The 16,828-nt window shown below is 45.4% G+C and overlaps 1 protein-coding gene across 2 annotated transcripts in view; it reads right to left on the bottom strand.

Annotated features, from left to right (window-relative positions):
• Nucleotides 1-2,352: 2,352 nt before the first annotated feature.
• grik2 (glutamate ionotropic receptor kainate type subunit 2) overlaps nt 2,353-16,828 on the bottom strand; it is a 495,196-nt gene continuing 480,720 nt past the window's right edge. The window contains exons 16-17 of one of the 2 annotated variants that reach the window (XM_033021917.1): nt 11,117-11,367; nt 2,353-2,653 (exon numbers count right to left, since the gene is read on the bottom strand). In XM_033021917.1, coding sequence (XP_032877808.1) covers nt 2,489-2,653; nt 11,117-11,367 — 416 coding nt within the window. In that variant the 3' untranslated portion in view covers nt 2,353-2,488. Of the gene's footprint in view, nt 2,654-9,346; nt 9,630-11,116; nt 11,368-16,828 lie in introns of those variants that run through there. The other variant, XM_033021916.1, reaches the window with a different exon arrangement.

Genomic DNA, 16,828 nt, shown 5'->3' with positions numbered 1-16,828 from the left:
GCACCAAACAGCCAGTGCAAAATATTTAGTGTGAAATATTGAATAGTTTATTTTTACCCGTTTCCACTGTTTTTCCAATATGTCCAGCATTCTTTGATGTCAGAGACATGAAATGTATTCACTTTCCCTATGTTTTTTCTCACATTACTCGCTGCGATTACATCAAACACAATTTGATCTACTTCACACCGTTCGTCAGCATGTGGATAAACACTATATTTTTCTACTCTGTACTACTCACTGAATTTCTTTCAGAATATTTCCCCAATAACATCAGGAGAAAAAAGAGATAAGACACACTTCCAAAGATAGACACAACATGCTGGAGTGTCACTTCACTGAAGGCATGGGTGTTGTTTCGGGTCGAGACCCCTTCTTCACACTGGGAGTCAGGGGAGAGGGAGACATAGAGATATGGATGGGTAAGGTGCGAAAACGAGACATCAAAGGGGAACGAAGATGAAGGAAAATGTTGACTAGATTATTGTTAGCTGTGTGGAAGTTGACAACGAGGCATACAAAGATAAAATTTAATCAGGAGGACAGTCAGACTAATCGGAGAACTAGGATGGGGGAGGGACGGAGAGAGGGGGGAAAGCAAGGGTTACTTGAAGTTAGAGAAGTCAATATTCATAGACATAAAAAGCTGGAGTAAAGCCCCTATCCCACTTAGGAAACCTGAACGGAAACCGCTGGAGACTTTGCGCCCCACCCAAGGTTTCCGTGAGGTTCCCGGAGGTTTTTGTCAGTCTCCCTACCTGCTTCCACTACCTGCAACCTCCGGCAACCACCTGCAACCTCCGGGAACCGCACGGAAACCTTGGGTGGGGCGCAAAGTCTCCAGAGGTTTCCGTTCAGTGTTCCTAAGTGGGACAGGGGCATAACTCAGCGGGTCAGACAGCACCTCTGGAGAAATGTAATCGGGTCGAGACCCTTCTTCACAAAGCTGGGTTGTAAGCTGCCCAAGCAAAGCACACTGTAATTGGGCGCCAACCACCCTGTGTAAACCAATGAGTGTGAAATCTTCAGATATCTTTTTTTCTTTTGGTCTATTCCATCGCTTGTCTCTTTGTGCATAAACTCCAGACAATACACAGTGTGGACTTCATTTATTATCACAAGATATGGCCAAGACATTGCCTTTTTTATTACACACAATAGTTCATCACTGTATGCTATCAGCCTATTGGAAACCCATTGAGATTTAGTGCCCGAGTGTTCATTTTTTTTGATAAAAATTATTACAAAAATTCCATACAAAAACTATTTTCATATAAATCTTGCATTTCCACAAATAAACATGAACATCTTGAAAAACTGCCCACAAGGAGGTCGTAGCAGTGGTGATTTGAGATTTAGTGCATTCTACAAAATAGTCTCCTGCAGTAGTATTACCATGGAGAGGTGGGGGGGGGGGGGGGGGGGGGGGGGAGGGTGGGTCATGTCGATGAACAATCCTATATCCATATTAATCTTGGCAGATTCAACCCAAGTCGAGAGGTCTGATGTCAAAATCACTTCGGCTTGATGTGGACACAGGTGGGTGACACAACTTGAAAGGGCTGCTTCCGACAAGCCAGGGGGGAGGGGAGAGAAGAAACACACATTCATCTGGTTACCACAACGAGGTATGCAAACCGGAACATTAAACCCTACCTCATGGTCCAAGCCTGGGAGAAGTACTTCACAACCCACTCATTGTTTAACAAGGTTAATCGACTAATGGTCGCTCTACGTTTTGGAGGGTTTCGTCGCAGTCCGATCCTTGTTTTGTTTCTTGAGAAAGAAAAACGAATAGCCGACAGAAAACGTTTATTGCCTTGCGTTGCCTGGAAACACTTGGGCAATCACAAGAAGGTTTTCGCCGTGTTTCCAAGGTTCTCTGTCACCTTTGCCCTCCATAATTCTGAGTGGCCCTCTGCTACGGCGACTGCACATTATATCAGCACCGCCGTACTTCAGCTAAAGCTCCACGTCAGTTCCCGTTTTCTTTCCTAGGTTTTTTTTTAAATTCCCTCTTTTCCATTCCCATCACAATTTATTAACCTGTACGGGGCGCGGGGTGGAGGGGGGGGGGGGGAGGGAGAGATGGGATGAGACGGGTGTCAGGGGTTATGGGGAGAAGGCAGGAGAATGGGGTTAGGAGGGAGAGATAGATCAGCCATGATTGAATGGTGGAGTAGACTTGATGGGCCGAACGGCCTGATTCTGCTCCTATCACTGATGAAGTGGAAAGGAAGAAGGGGAAAAAAAGAAGTCTTTATTTTATTTGCAAGTTTTGGTCCTTCACAAGGTTTCAGGATCACCCTGGCTTTGATCACCCTGTTTGTCATGTGGTAGGTCTCTTATTTTACTTGTTTGTTTCTCGACGCGGCAACTTGAGGTAACTCGCTTGTTCGGCACGGTTTGCATATTTCCACAGGAAACACTCTTGCAGGTCATTGGGAACAAAGATCACTGTTTGTGCTGGGTGTGGACTCTCGACACTTCATGCCATCGTCTCCTTGCCGGGCAACCTCCTGTCGTTGAACGTATGCATGTTGATCACCTCTTCCGTCTTCGCTATGACCGGTGGCTGGGGTCTGTGCTTCAGTCGCCGCTGGCACTTCAGGGACAACCTGAGCTCCTCAACCATGGCGCTACAGAAGGACCTCTGCGGGGGGGAAAGATTAAAGACTGAAAATGAGACGCTTTGAAGAGACAGCAATTTCAACCTGTGTGGGAAGGAACTGCAGGTGCTGGCTTAAACACCGAAGATAGACACAAAATGTCAGAGTAACTCAACAGACAATAGACAATAGGTGCAGGAGTAGGCCATTCAGCACTTTGAGCCAGCACCGCCATTCAATGTGATCATGGCTGATCATCCCCAATCAATACCCCGTTCCTGCCTTCTCCCCATATAACCATATAACAATTACAGCACGGAAACAGGCCATCTCGGCCCTTCTAGTCCGTGCCGAACACTTATTCTCCCCTAGTCCCATCTACCTGCACTCAGACCATAACCCTCCATTCCTTTCCCGTCCATATACCTATCCAATTTATTTTTAAATGATAAAATCGAACCTGCCTCCACCACTTCCACTGGAAGCTCATTCCACACAGCTACCACTCTCTGAGTAAAGAAGTTCCTCCTCATGTTACCCCTAAACTTCTGTCCCTTTAATTCTCAAGTCATGTCCGCTTGTTTGAATCGTCCCTACTCTCAATGTGAAAAGCTTATCCACGTCAACTCTGTCTATCCCTCTCATCATTTTAAATATCTCCTGACTCCGCTATTTTTAAGAGCCCTGTTTTTAAGAGCCCATATCCCCTGCGGGACAGGCAGCGTCTCTGGATAGAAGGACCCTCAGAGGAACCGGGGACTTCTAGGTTTTTCACAGAAATAAAATTATAAAAGGACTGGGCAAGCTAGATGCAGGGAAAATGTCCCCAATGTTGGGGGAGTCCAGAACCAAGGGCCGCAGTCTAAGAATAAAGGGGAGGCCATTTAAATCTGAGATGAGAAAAAAACTTTTTCACCCAGAGAGTTGTGAATTTGTGGAATTCTCTGCCACAGAGGGCAGTGGAGGCCGATTCACTGGATGAATTTAAAAGTGTAAGAGTTAGATAGAGCTCTAGGGGCTGGTGGAGTCAAGGGATATGGGGAGAAGGCAGGCACGGGTTACTGATTGTGGATGATCAGCCATGATCACAATGAATGGCGGTGCTGGCTCGAAGGGCCGAATGGCCTCCTCCTGCACCTATATTCTATGTTTCTATGACCCTCAGTCTGAAGAAAGGTCTCGACCCAAACCATCGCCCGTTACCTCTACCCAGAGATGCTGCCGGTCCCGCTGAGTTACTCCAACATTTTGTGTCTATCTTAAGCGAATTTACATGTTAGTTTAGATCCCTTTTCCTTATCACCCTATCAATCTTGGCAAAAGATTGAACACAAAATACATTTTGTATAGAACACAAAGTGCAGGAGGAACTCGGCGAGTCAGGCACCATTTCTGAAGGACATGAATCGGAGATGTTTCGGGTTGGGACCCTTCAGACGTGTCATGACCTGAAACGTTGCCTATCCATGAAGGTCCAGACCTGGAGAGAGTGGACGTGGAGAGGATGTTTCCACTATTGGGAGAGTCTAGGACCGGAGGTCATAGTCTCAGAATTAAAGGATGTTACTTTCGGGAGGAGATGAGGAGGAATTTTTTTGGTCAGAGGGAGGTGAATCTGTGGAATTCTTTGCCACAGAAGACTATGGAGGCCAAGTCAATGAATATTTTGAAGGTAGCGATAGATGCATTTTTGGTTAGTATGGGTGTCAGGGGTTATGGAGAGAAGGCAGGAGAATGGGGTTAAGAGGCAAAGATAGATCAGCCATGATTGAATGGCAGTGTCGACTCGATGGCCTAATTCTGCTATCACTTATGAACTTACGAAACGTCGCCTATTATGATGTTCCCGACCCGAAACGTCACTTATCCATGGCCTCCAGAAATGCTGCTTGCCCCGCTGAGTTACTCCAGCACTTTGTGTTTTTGCTCAAGATTCTAGCATCTGCAGTCCTTTACATCTCGATAAAATATTTAGTACGTTTCTTCCCATCAAACAAAAGCAGCGGGATTATTTTAAAATAATGTGCCCTGCACAAACTGCAAGAAGCTATGGGAATGAATGATACCATGAGAGAATAGCTGGAAATACTCAACAGATTCATGGTGCCATACAGCATGGAAACAGGCCCTTTGGCACAACTTGCTCTTGCAAACCACGATGCCCCATCTACACTGGGCCGCTCCTGCAGGCATTTGGCCACATCTTTAACTATTTCCTAGCCATGTTGCTGTCCATATCTCTTTTTAAAGGTTGTTGTAGTACCTGCCTGAACTATCTCCTCTGGCAGCTCGCTCCATATACTCACCACACTCTGTGCGACATAGATGTCCCCCTATAGAATCTTTCCCCTCTCACCTTAAACCTGTGTCCTCTGATTCCCGTACTCTGGGTAAAATACTCTGTGCTATTCTCCTCGTGATTTCATACACCTCTATAAGGTGTTCAACTTTCTGCACTCCGAGGAATAAAGACCTTTAAAGTAAGTCAAGCAGCTTCTGTGAGGACTTTAAATCGGCGTTCATAAGTGATAGGGGCAGAATTAGGCCATGGCTGATCTATCTCTCCCTCTTAACCCTATTCTCCTGCCTTCTCCCCATAACCCCTGACACCCGTACTAATCAAGAATCTATCTATCACTGCCATAGGTGTGATTTCTGATTTGTCTTAGTTTTGATTTAAGGTGACTGACCCTAAAACATCGTCACTGTTTCTCATCACAAGTGCTGTCACCACCACCACCTTCTGGGTTCTGCAGGTGTTTTAGGATGGCAATAGGGCAAGGGTTGCCAACCTGGGGTGAATTTACCCCCAAGGGGTAAATTTTGCCTACCTGGGGGGTAAATTTGTTGATTCTGGATTGGCACATATTTTTTCTCATTGACTGACTGTGTTTGGTTCTGGTATACCAGTATCTGTTCATAAATAAGTGAGATAATATTGTGATGTGCTATTAAAGTTGCCAGGGGTAAACGGGATGAAAAAGGTTGGGAACTCCTGCAATAGGACAATCAATTGTATTCACATAGTAATGACAATAGACAATAGGTGCAGGAGTGGGCCATTCAGCCCTTTGAGCCAGCTGTGATTCACTGTGATCATGGATGATCATCCACAATCAGTACCCCGTTCCTGCCTTCTCCCCATATCCCCTGACTCCACTATGTCTAAGAGCTCTATCTAACTATCTCTTGAACGCATTCAGAGAACCGATCTCCACAGCCCTCTGAGTCAGAGAATTCCACAGATTCCACAGCACAGAAACAGGCTCTTCGGCCCACTAAGTCCTTGCCGACCAGCGATTCCCGCACACTAGCACTATCCTACACACACACACACACACTAGGGACAATATGCAATTTTACTGAAGCCAATTAACCTAAAGTAACATTAAAAATAAATAAATAAAATAACCAAAAACATCTTTTGATTCAACAACAATCCATATACAAAAACTAAATATAAATATATATATATGGCTGATCATCCACAATTATTATATATTATATATATATATCTTCTATCTATATTTAAAACTGTGTGCGTGTCCAGCTGTGTGTGTTTCTGGCTGTCTTGTGGGTGCCACATTCGGCCTTTGATTCCATGCTACGCCAGCACTCCGTCATTAAACTCCGTCATTTTTTCCATGTCGCTAGCTCATTCACTTTACATCCGATTTTGCACTCCTCAAAACTTTTTTTCTTTTTATGTACTAATTTTTTTATTAAATCATACACCCCCCCCCCCCACTCACTCATTATGTCGCCTCCTGCTGGCCAGCGACCATAACGGCTGCTGGCGCCCGCCTCTCGCCTCAAAGACGCCATTTAAAAACAGCCGCACTGCTGAGTGCTGGAATCTTATGTTCGGCAACGGCTTGAGTTGGAGGACCACGTCTCCCGTGGGGGCTACGGGTAGGGAACGGGTGCGTTGGGGGAGCAGACCCAACGGGTCTGCACTTGGTCTAGTATATATATATATATATAACAATCAAGTATTTAATCTCCTCGCAACTCTGCTGTGAGGGTTTAATGTACTTTCATCCTGGGGAAAAGGTTCTGAATGTCTATCATATCTATGACTTTTCTGATTTTATATACTTCTATGTCAAACTGTTCTCCACTCTAGAAGTTCGTTGGCGGGTGTCAGTATTAAATTGACTCCATCCACACCTCACGCTGCCTCGGCAAGGCCAGCAGCATAACCAAAGACGAGTCGCACCCTGGCCACTTCCTCTTCCCCCCTCTCCCATCAGGCAAGAGGTGTAGACGTGTGATAACGCACGCCTCCAGATTCAGGGACAGGTTCTTCCCCGCTGTTATCAGGCAACTGAACCATCCTATCAACAACTAGAGAGCAGTCCTGAACTACTGTCAACATCACTATCTTTACAATGATATTACTGGACATTATCTTGCAATAAACATTATTCCCTTTATCATGTATCTGTACACTGTGGATGGCTTGATTGTAATCATGTATTATCTTTCTGATGACTGGTTAGCATGCAACAAAAACATTTCACTGTAGCTCAGTACATGTGGCGATAAACTAAACAAAAAAATCGAAACAAGTACTAGATGTTGGTTCTGGGTGTTCTGAACTTCCAATTGACTTCAATCAAGTAGAATGGGCAAGTCAAGGGGACCGTCAACACCTGATACACTAACAAGGGTTCGGCTTTGGCAAGCCTAGATTTTATTACGTCCGGCCAGCCAGGGTGTTCCCAAAGATCACAAACAGTGAGAACAAAATTACACAATTAAAGAAGAGTAAAGAAGACCATGTTTCCACTAGAGGGAGCGTCTAGGACCAGAGCCCCCGGGCCTGTACTCGCTGGAGTTTAGAAGGATGAGGGGACACTTCATTGAAACTTACCATATGGTGAAAGGCCTGGATAGAGTGGATGTGGAGAGGATGTTTCCAATAGTGGGAGAGCCTAGGACCAGAGATCATAGCCTCAGAATTAAAGGACGAACTTCAATTTCTTTAAATTTAAATTTTAAATCTTCATTTCTTTAAAATTTCTTTCGTCAGAGGGTGGTCAATCTCTGAAATTCATTGCCACGAACGGTTGTGGAGGCCAAGTCTATCGATATTTTTAAGGCGGAGATTGACAGATTCTTAATTATTACGGGTGTCAGAGGTGAATGGGGAGAAGGCAGGAGAATGGGGTTGAGAGGGAGAGCTAGATCAGCCATGATTGAATGGCGGAGTAGACTCAATGGGCCGAATAGCATAATTCTGCTCCTAGAACTTAAGAACTTATGAATTTCAATATTCCCAAAGTCTAGATTTCAACTTGTTGAATTATGGCACAGATGGAAGCCATTGAGTTAAAACTGGCTAAAAGTTACTTCGACTAATCCCCACTTCCCAGTCCGCGACCTCTTGTCTAAATTGGCAAAGGGAACAGGTACATTATCTTGCAAAGGAATACAGAAAAGAACATTGAAGCGATACCTTTTTTTTTCCAAAGACCCCCCCCCCCCAACACACACAGTGGATTTCACAATTCCGTCTTCCATGGTTGGCCACGGTAAATCAGTCAAACCTCGTAACCTGTTAAATGACTGCACAGCAATGGCTCAGCCCCCCAACTTTGCTCTCTAATCAGTACGTGACTCCTTCTGCCACTCATTAGGACACTCAGGTGATGAGATTCGAAGAAACCACCCATCCGGCAACTTAACCCCCGAGGCACAATGAGTCCTGAAAAAATGTCGACACGTGACAAGATGTAAGTTTTGCATGACAAATATAAACAGGAGAAATCAGTTAAAATGACAGGAAGAAAAAAATAGAAGTGCAATGAGTACAACAGTCTATCACCCTTTGGTTTCCTCTTTGCTGGAGCTGTGATCTTAGTTTAGAGGTACAACACGGAAACAGGCCCTTCGGCCCACTGAGTCCGCACCGACCAGCGATCCCCATACACTAGCACTATCCTACGCACTAGGGACAATTTACCATTTGTTTTAACTGAGGCCAATTAACCAACAAAACTGTACGTCTTTGGAACGAGGGAGAAAACCCGGAGAAAACCCACACAGGTCACGGGGAGTGGGTACAAACTCCGTACAGACAGTACCCATAGTCAGGATCGAACCTGGGTCTCTGGCGCTGTAAGGCAGCAACTCTACCGCTGCGCCACTGTGACATCTTTAAAAAGCCTAGGGCTTCATGAGGATGGATAAACTTATTAATTGCAGTTCAAATGACTGAACATATTTTCTCTGTGAGTAAATTTAACTCCAACATAATGTTAAATGTTTATGATGGCGATCAGTGTGGAACTGTTTGATCAATCTGTCATCTGCAGTCAAGGGGGTAAAGTTTGCCCCCAGGATTATTCTTACTTGCTGTAACGTCACAGCCAGAGAAAGAGCAAGACCTGACTTTATTGCACCCAGATAGACACAAAATGCTGGAGTAACTCAGCGGCTCAGGCGGCATCTCTGGAGAAAACGAATAGGTGATGTTTCGGGTCGATGCCCTTCTTCAGACTGAGAGTCAGGGGAAAGGGAAACGAGAGATATTGACAGTGATACCGAGAGACAGAGAACAAATTAATGAAAGATGTCTGAGCCACTGAGTTACTCCAGCTTTTTTGTGCCTATCTTCGATTTCAATCGGCATCTGCAGTTCCTTCCGACGCATTTTAACCTGTGTTTAAGAAACAATCTTATGCATTGTTTGTGTAGCAAGGAACTGCAGGTGCTGGTTTAAACCAAAGGTAGACACAAAATGCTGGAGTAACTCAGCGGGTCAGGCAGCATCTCTGGAGAGAGGGAATAGCTGACGTTTTGGGTCGACGCCCTGCTTCAGGCTGAGAGACAGGGGATAGGGAAACGAGAGATATTGACAGTGATACCAAGAGATATAGAACAAATGAATGAAAGATGTCTGACCCGTTGAGTTACTCCAGCTTTTATGTGTCTTTCTTCGGTTGATACCAGCATCTGCAGTTCCTTCCTACACATTTGATTGCATCTAGGATCGGCATGGTAATCATTGCACCTCTATGGATGAAAACAGTGTTTAATTAGAACGGAAAATTCAGGAGATGCAGAACGGAGACGGAGCCTCATGGTTAAATAATAACACAACATGAATCAAAAATGTTATAAATGACAAACATGAATTCAGCTACCAAAGCATATTATCTGACATACACTGAATCAGTGGCAACATGTACATGAATTGAGAAATGGATTGAATGACTGCTGTTTTCATGCACTCTGCTTTCTTTTATCTGTGTTTATTAAACAGGGTGACATTTGCTACCTCTTTATGGCCCTCCTCTGCACTGAAATACACTGAAGTGCCAATGACTACTGAACACAATTGCATTTATTGAATCGAAGACCATATACAACAGGGTAAACATGGAAAGGTTTTTCTTTTTGCAGTTCTAAGTTCAGAGAGATAGAACAAAAATGGAGGGCATTGCGAGCGGAGTTATTCATGCACCATTAGAATAAGCGAGTTTGGTATTCCGAAAAACGCAAGGAATCATGGGATTTGTCAAAGGTCACTCCCTATAAACAAAAAAGCGAATGAAGCGCTGGTTGCATAAACTGTATGTAAATTCTTATCTTTATTCATGATTTATGTGTAAAAATATATTTAATCTGAGGAACGGGGGATGCCAGGTGGCGGGAGAGCAGGTGTAACAGCGAGAAAGAGAGAGGGGCAGATGCCAATGGGAGACGGGGAGAGCGAGCACAGACCCGCGCCTTATCTGCAGCCCGGGTCGAGCCTGTGACCCGGCGTCGCGGGCCATGCCCCCCCACCCCCCGTCCCACCCAGCGGCCGCTGGCCCACCCCTCCCGGTGCCGGGTGCTTCGCCGGTGAAAAGGAATGGGTGACGTTTCAGGTCGTGCCCCGCGTGCATCCCCGCCGGTGGCCGGCGCTCGGCCCCCGCCGCCACCAAACCTCTCCGTCTGAGTCACAACACCCTTCACCAGCAAGGGCCTTTGATGCCAGAAGACTACAAGCAACTCCAGTGGAACTGATTGCCTATCCCGACCCTGACCACGACCCCGACCCCGATCCCACGGAGCAGCACGAAGCATAAAGCACTCACTGAAACAAAGGTCTGATAACCAAATATAACACACAGCAGATCCTCACCCTCCAATGTTTATATCCAGTGACCTATGACCTGGGCATGCGCAGTCGGAATACCGAACTCGCTTATTAATTCCCTCATATTTTCTCACACAATAAGCGAATGATGTCGTTTGTGTTAAAACAGAAAAATCACTATTATACACCTTGAAGATGTAATAAAAGTGGGCTTCCACAAAGTCACTAACTATTGTTAGTGGTACAAAGTTCAAATTCAGCAAACCTACACTGAAAGTCTCAGTAAAATCTCTCGTGAGAGAATATGTATATTTATATATACACACACACATAATAAGAATTTGCACTATTGTAAAATCAACTGGACTGCATTATACAATCTCCAGTAACTCAAGGGGGCCCTGGACAAGTCCTTTACCTTCTCAAGCTGTGCGTTTTTTTTCGACTTGTACAGGAATTCACCGACGGCTACAAAGATGGAGAGCACTAGGCCGGCAGCCAGTACTATAAAGATGCCCCCGATGTTCTGGACTCCTAGAGCACTGGCCTCTTTGCTTTCTTCCTCCGGACAGCCATTCCCCCTCCACCACTTCTCTTTCATCATGTGCAGCTTGCCGTCTTCCTGCAGCTGGAGAATGGCGATTGTGATCTTTTCCCTGTACGGCGATCCTGCGGGCGAAACACAACGAGACAGCGTTACCGATGTAAAATCCCTCCCTTTCCTCCACAATCACCAGAGCCGGGCGGCTGTACCTTAACCGACCCCCCCCCCACCTGGATAAATCAAAGACTACAAACCGTTAGTGCAAAGTTTGTTCGTTGCCGTCTTACACAACGGTTCACATTGACAGGACACAAAGTGCGCTCAGTAAAGCCCGTCCCACTTAGGAGACCAAAACAGCAACCTCTGGTGACCTTGCCTGCCACCCAAGGTTTCCATGAGGCCACCGGAGGTTTTGGTCACTCTCCCTAATGGTCGAAAGTGGTTTCATCGTGGTCGAGGCTTCATCTAGGTTGCTGCTATTTTTTCATCATGTTTAAAACCTGCCTCGATTAAAAATAGGTTGCTGTTTTACCAATCGATCATTTTTTAGTCGCAGGTCTAGTCTAAGCCGGTTTTCTTCAGTCTTTTTTTTTTTAAATATAATTTTATTTATTAGAAGTACAGTACATTACAATAGTACAAGCCAAATATATCTTATTATTTTCTTCATAGTCGAGGAAGGTTTTCACCCTATGTGTGGGAGGTGGGAGGAGGTTGCAGGTCACCTCGACCTTGATTTCTTTTTGGGTGTCGGGCAAGGTCACCAGAGGTTGCTGTTTAGGTCTCCTCTCGTGGGACAGGGGCTGAACTCAGCAGGTCAAGCAGCATCTTAGAAGAAGGCGAATAGAGTTGAGAGGCTTCTTCAGATTGTCGGCTTGTCAGGCAGCATCTCTGGAGAACGTGGGTAGGTGACGTTTTGGATCGAGACCCTTCTTCAGAAGCCAGGTCTCTGGCACTGTTAGACAATAATTCTACCGCTGAGCCACTGTGCAGCCCCTAACTATAGATTGCTGGTTAATACATTAAAGGATACAAAATGTTGGAATAGCTCAGCAGATCAGGCAGCATCTTTGTAGATCACCTGAATACGATCTATCTTTCCCTCTCCATTGCCCTGTCTTTTCCCCATAACCCCCGAACTAATCAAAAATCTATCAATCTCCACCTTAAACATATTAATCGACTTGGCCTCCACAGCCTTCTGTGGCAATGAATTCCACATATCCGCCACCCTCTGACTAAAGAAATTCCACCTCACCTCATTTCTGAAGGTACCTCCTTTAATTCTGAGGCTATGACCCAGACTCTCCCGCTAGTGTGGTGGGGAATGTGTGGAATTCTTTGCCACAGAAGGTTATGGAGGTCAGGTCAGTGGATATACTGTATTTAAGGCAGAGATAGATAGATAGATTCTTGATTAGTACGGTCGTCAGGAGTTATGGGAAGAAGGCAGGAGAATGGGGTTAGGAGGGAGAGATAGATCAGCCACGATTAAATGGCGGAGTGGACTTGATGGGCCGAATGGCCTAATTCTGTTCCTCTCACTTATGATCTTACAATCTTAGTGGAAACATCCTCTCCATATCAACACACATGAAAATTGGAAGCATCCATTTGGAACATATGGGATCAATTCAGATCCTATAAAATTTTATGTTTTCAACATTCTCCTTTTAAATCAACAAATGTCATAATTAATGCTCTGAGCATTAAACAATTTGTAGTTTAGGTATATTTTTCCAAAGCCTTAAATGTAAGCCACATAAAACTGCTCATTTAATGAACTCCCATAACCATAAAAATACTTAGGTTGATGGCATCTAAACTTCAAGGATAAGATTTTGTATTTCTGTAGTAATTTTCGGGCTTCACAGCGGCTGAACAATTTTTATATTTTCACAATATTTAAAAAAATCCTTGTTGCACATTTATACACAGCAAGGTTTCATAATTACCAATCGAATAACCATTTGTTTTAGTGATATTGTTTCTGGGGCAAATTTAAACTAGAGCATTAAAGATTATATCCTTTATTTTAAATAAAGCTCTCCACCTCAAGAATGTTGTGGTTAACATTTGATGATATTATGCAAGCTGCCGGAGGAGGCAGTTGACGCAGGGATTATCCCAACGTTTAAGAAGCAGTTGGCAGGTACATGGATAGGACAGGTTTGGAGGGATATGGGCCAAAAGCAGGCAGGTGGGGGTGAGTGTAGCTGGGACATTGTTGGCTAGTGTGGGCAAGTTGGGCCGAAAGGCCTGTTTCCACGCTGTATCAATTTAAAGGGCCTGTCCCACGAGCATGCGACTCCATGCGGCAAGCGCGAACTAATGTGGTCGCTTGAGCCATTCGGACTTGTGGGGCCGGTCCCACTTCGATCGCCGGAGCCGTATGGAGTTGTGCGGAGCTGATCCCGACATCGCGCGGGGCTCCGAAAAACTGACCGTTCAAAAATTCCAGGCGGCAACGGCCTGTCGGCCCACAACCGCCTCGACGCCGTACGCACCGCCTCGACGGGCGTGCGCAGCGTCTCAACGCCGTACGCAGTGTCTTGACGTCGTACGTCATGCGCAAACTTCCCGCGGACTTCGCTTGAACTTCACGTCACTCACTCGACCTCCGCGTGGCCCCAGCTTCCGGTTTGGTTGCGCTTGCCGCATGCAGGTCGCATGCTTTAGACTATGGCACTGATTATGCAACTGAACAATATTTGATTATTTCTATAAACGATACATAATGCAAAAATATGTAATTCCAACAAACATGTTTCAACATAGCGCAGGAGGATGAGGGGTGACCTTATAGAGGTGTACAAAATCATGAGAGGAATAGATCGGGTAGACGCACACAGTCTCTTGTCCTCAGTAGGGGAATCAAGAGCCAGAGGACATGGGTTTAAAGTGAGGGGGGGGAAAGAGTTAATAGGAACCTGAGGGGTAAACATTTCAAACAAAGTGTGGTAGGAGTATTGAACGAGCTGTCGGACAAGGTAGTTGAGGATAATACTATCCCAATGCTAAAGAAACATTTAGACAGGTACATGGATAGGACAGGTTTCGAGGGAAATGGGGCAAACGCAGGCAGGTGGGACCAGTGGAGATGGGACATGTTGGTCAGTGTGGGCAAGTTAGGCCGAAGGGCCAGTTTGCACTCTGTATGACTCTATGACACTGGAATAATGTAACACAGGAACAGGCCCTTCGGCCCACAATGTCCATGCCAAACTTGATGCCAAGTTAGAAAGACCTCCTCAGCCTGCTCATGAGCATATCTCTCCATATCCATGTACCTATATAAAAGTCCGTACAATGCCACTATCATGTCTGCCTCCTATCACCATCCCTGGCAACACATTCCAGGCATTCACCACTCTGGGCTTCACTTTTCTCCTTTAAACTTTGTCTCTCTTACCTTAATTCTATGCCCTCTATTCTTTGACATTTCCGCTCTAGGGGCGAAGAATCTGACTGTCTACCATATCTGTGCATCTCATAATTTTACGTACTTCTACCACATCCCCCCCCCCAGCCTCCGACGCTCCAGAGAGAACAATTCAAGTTTGTACAACCTCTCCTTATAGCTAACATCCTCTAACAAGGCAGCATTCTGGTAAACCTGCACCCTCTCTATAGCCATCGCCCATCCTTCCTGCAACAAACTTGCCCACACCAGCCAACACGTCCCAGTCACACGAATCCCACCCGCCCACTTTTGGTCCATATCCCTCCAAACCTGTCCTATCCATGTACCTGTCTAGAATGTTGCCCGGGTTTCAGCAACTAAGTTACAGAGAAAGGTTGAACAAGTTAGGTCTTTATTCTTTGGAGCGCAGAAGGTTAAGGGGGGACTTGATAGAGGTCTTTAAAATGATGAGAGGGATAGACAGAGTTGACATGGATAAACTTTTCCCACTGAGAGTAGGGACGATTCAAACAAGAGGACATGACTTGAGAATTAAGGGACAGAAGTTTAGGGGTAACATGAGAGGGAACTTCTTTACTCAGAGAGTGGTAGCTGTGTGGAATGAGCTTCCAGTGGAGGTGGTGGAGTCAGGTTCGATTTTATCATTTAAAAATAAATTGGATAATTATATGGATGGGAAAGGAATGGAGGGTTATGGTCTGAGCGCAGGTAGATGGGACTAGGGGAGAATAAGTCTTCGGCATGGACTAGAAGGGCCGAGATGGCCTGTTTCCGTGCTGTAATTGTCATATGGTTATATGGTCTAACTGTTTCTTAAATGTTGGGATAGTCCCAGCCTCAACTACATCCACCACCCCTTTGTATGAAAAAGTTACCCCTCAGATTCCTATTAAATCTTTTCCCGTTCTCCTTAAACCTATACCCTTTGGTTCTCCTCACCTACTCTGGGCAAGATACTCTGTGGGTCTACCCGATCTATTCCTCTGTTTAAGAAAGAACTGCAGATGCTGGAAAAATCGAAGGTAGACGAAAATGCTGAAGAAACTCAGCGGATGAGGCAGCATCTATGGAGCGAAGGAATAGGTTTAAGGTGAGGGGGAAATCTATTTCTCTCATGATTTTAGACATCTCAATAAGATCACCCCTTATCCACCTGCGCTCCAAGGAATAGAGTCCCAGCCAACTCAAAAGAGAGTTAGATAGAGCTCTCAGGATAGCGGAATTAAGGGATATGGGGAGAAGGCAGGAACGGGATATTGATTGTGGATGATCAGCCATGATCACATTGAATGGCGGTACTGCCTCGAAGGGGCGAATGACCTACTCCTGCACCTATTGTTTATGTATCTATGACTTCGACCTACAGTTCAGGAATTGCTTCAGGAATTGATCCAGGCAACTCACACAAAAATAAGTGCTGGTGATAGACACAGAGTGCTGGAATAACACTCAGCAGGTCAGGCAGCATCTCTGGAGAAAAATGATGGATGACGTTTCGGGTCAGAACTCTTCTTCAGAGATGCTGCCTGACCCGCCAAGTTATTTTGCCAAGCACTTTGAGTTCATCTTCGGTATAAACCAGTATCTACAGACCTTTCCTACACAAGGGTGGCACAGTGGTAGAGTTGCTGCCTTACAGCGCCAGAGACACGGGTTCGATCCTGACTACGGGTGCTTGCCTGTACGGAGTTGTACGTTCTTCCCGTGACCTGTGTGGGTTTTCTCCGGGATTTCAATTTTCCTCCCACATTCCAAAGACGTGCAGGTTAATTGGCTTCTGTAAAAATTGTAAATGGTCCGTAGTGTGTGTAGATCCGTCAGTATTCGTTGAGTTGATCCATGTCATGTTTTACTGCATGCCGCTGCACACTCAAACAGTCATCTGGTTGAGGGTCTGGTATTATCTATTCAGTTAGTCCAGCCTCTAGTTAAGGGCCTGTCCCGCTGTACGAGGTAATTCTAGAGTTCTACCGAGTTTCCCCTGATTCGAATTCGAAGAATTACGGTAATAGCCGCTGGTAGGTACTCAGGGCTCTCGTGGACATTTTTCAACGTTGATAAAACTTCACGAGCTTACTGCGTTTCCCGAGTACCTGCCGTTAGCATTACGAGCCGCTAAGAGACGTCCCAAGCTCTGACGTACCCGCTACGTACATTCTACG

This window comes from Amblyraja radiata, chromosome 5 (assembly GCF_010909765.2).
Source record: "Amblyraja radiata isolate CabotCenter1 chromosome 5, sAmbRad1.1.pri, whole genome shotgun sequence".
Lineage (NCBI taxonomy): Eukaryota > Metazoa > Chordata > Chondrichthyes > Rajiformes > Rajidae > Amblyraja > Amblyraja radiata.
Note: the sequence above shows the minus strand (reverse complement) of the source record. Positions and strands in the feature narration are given on the sequence as shown.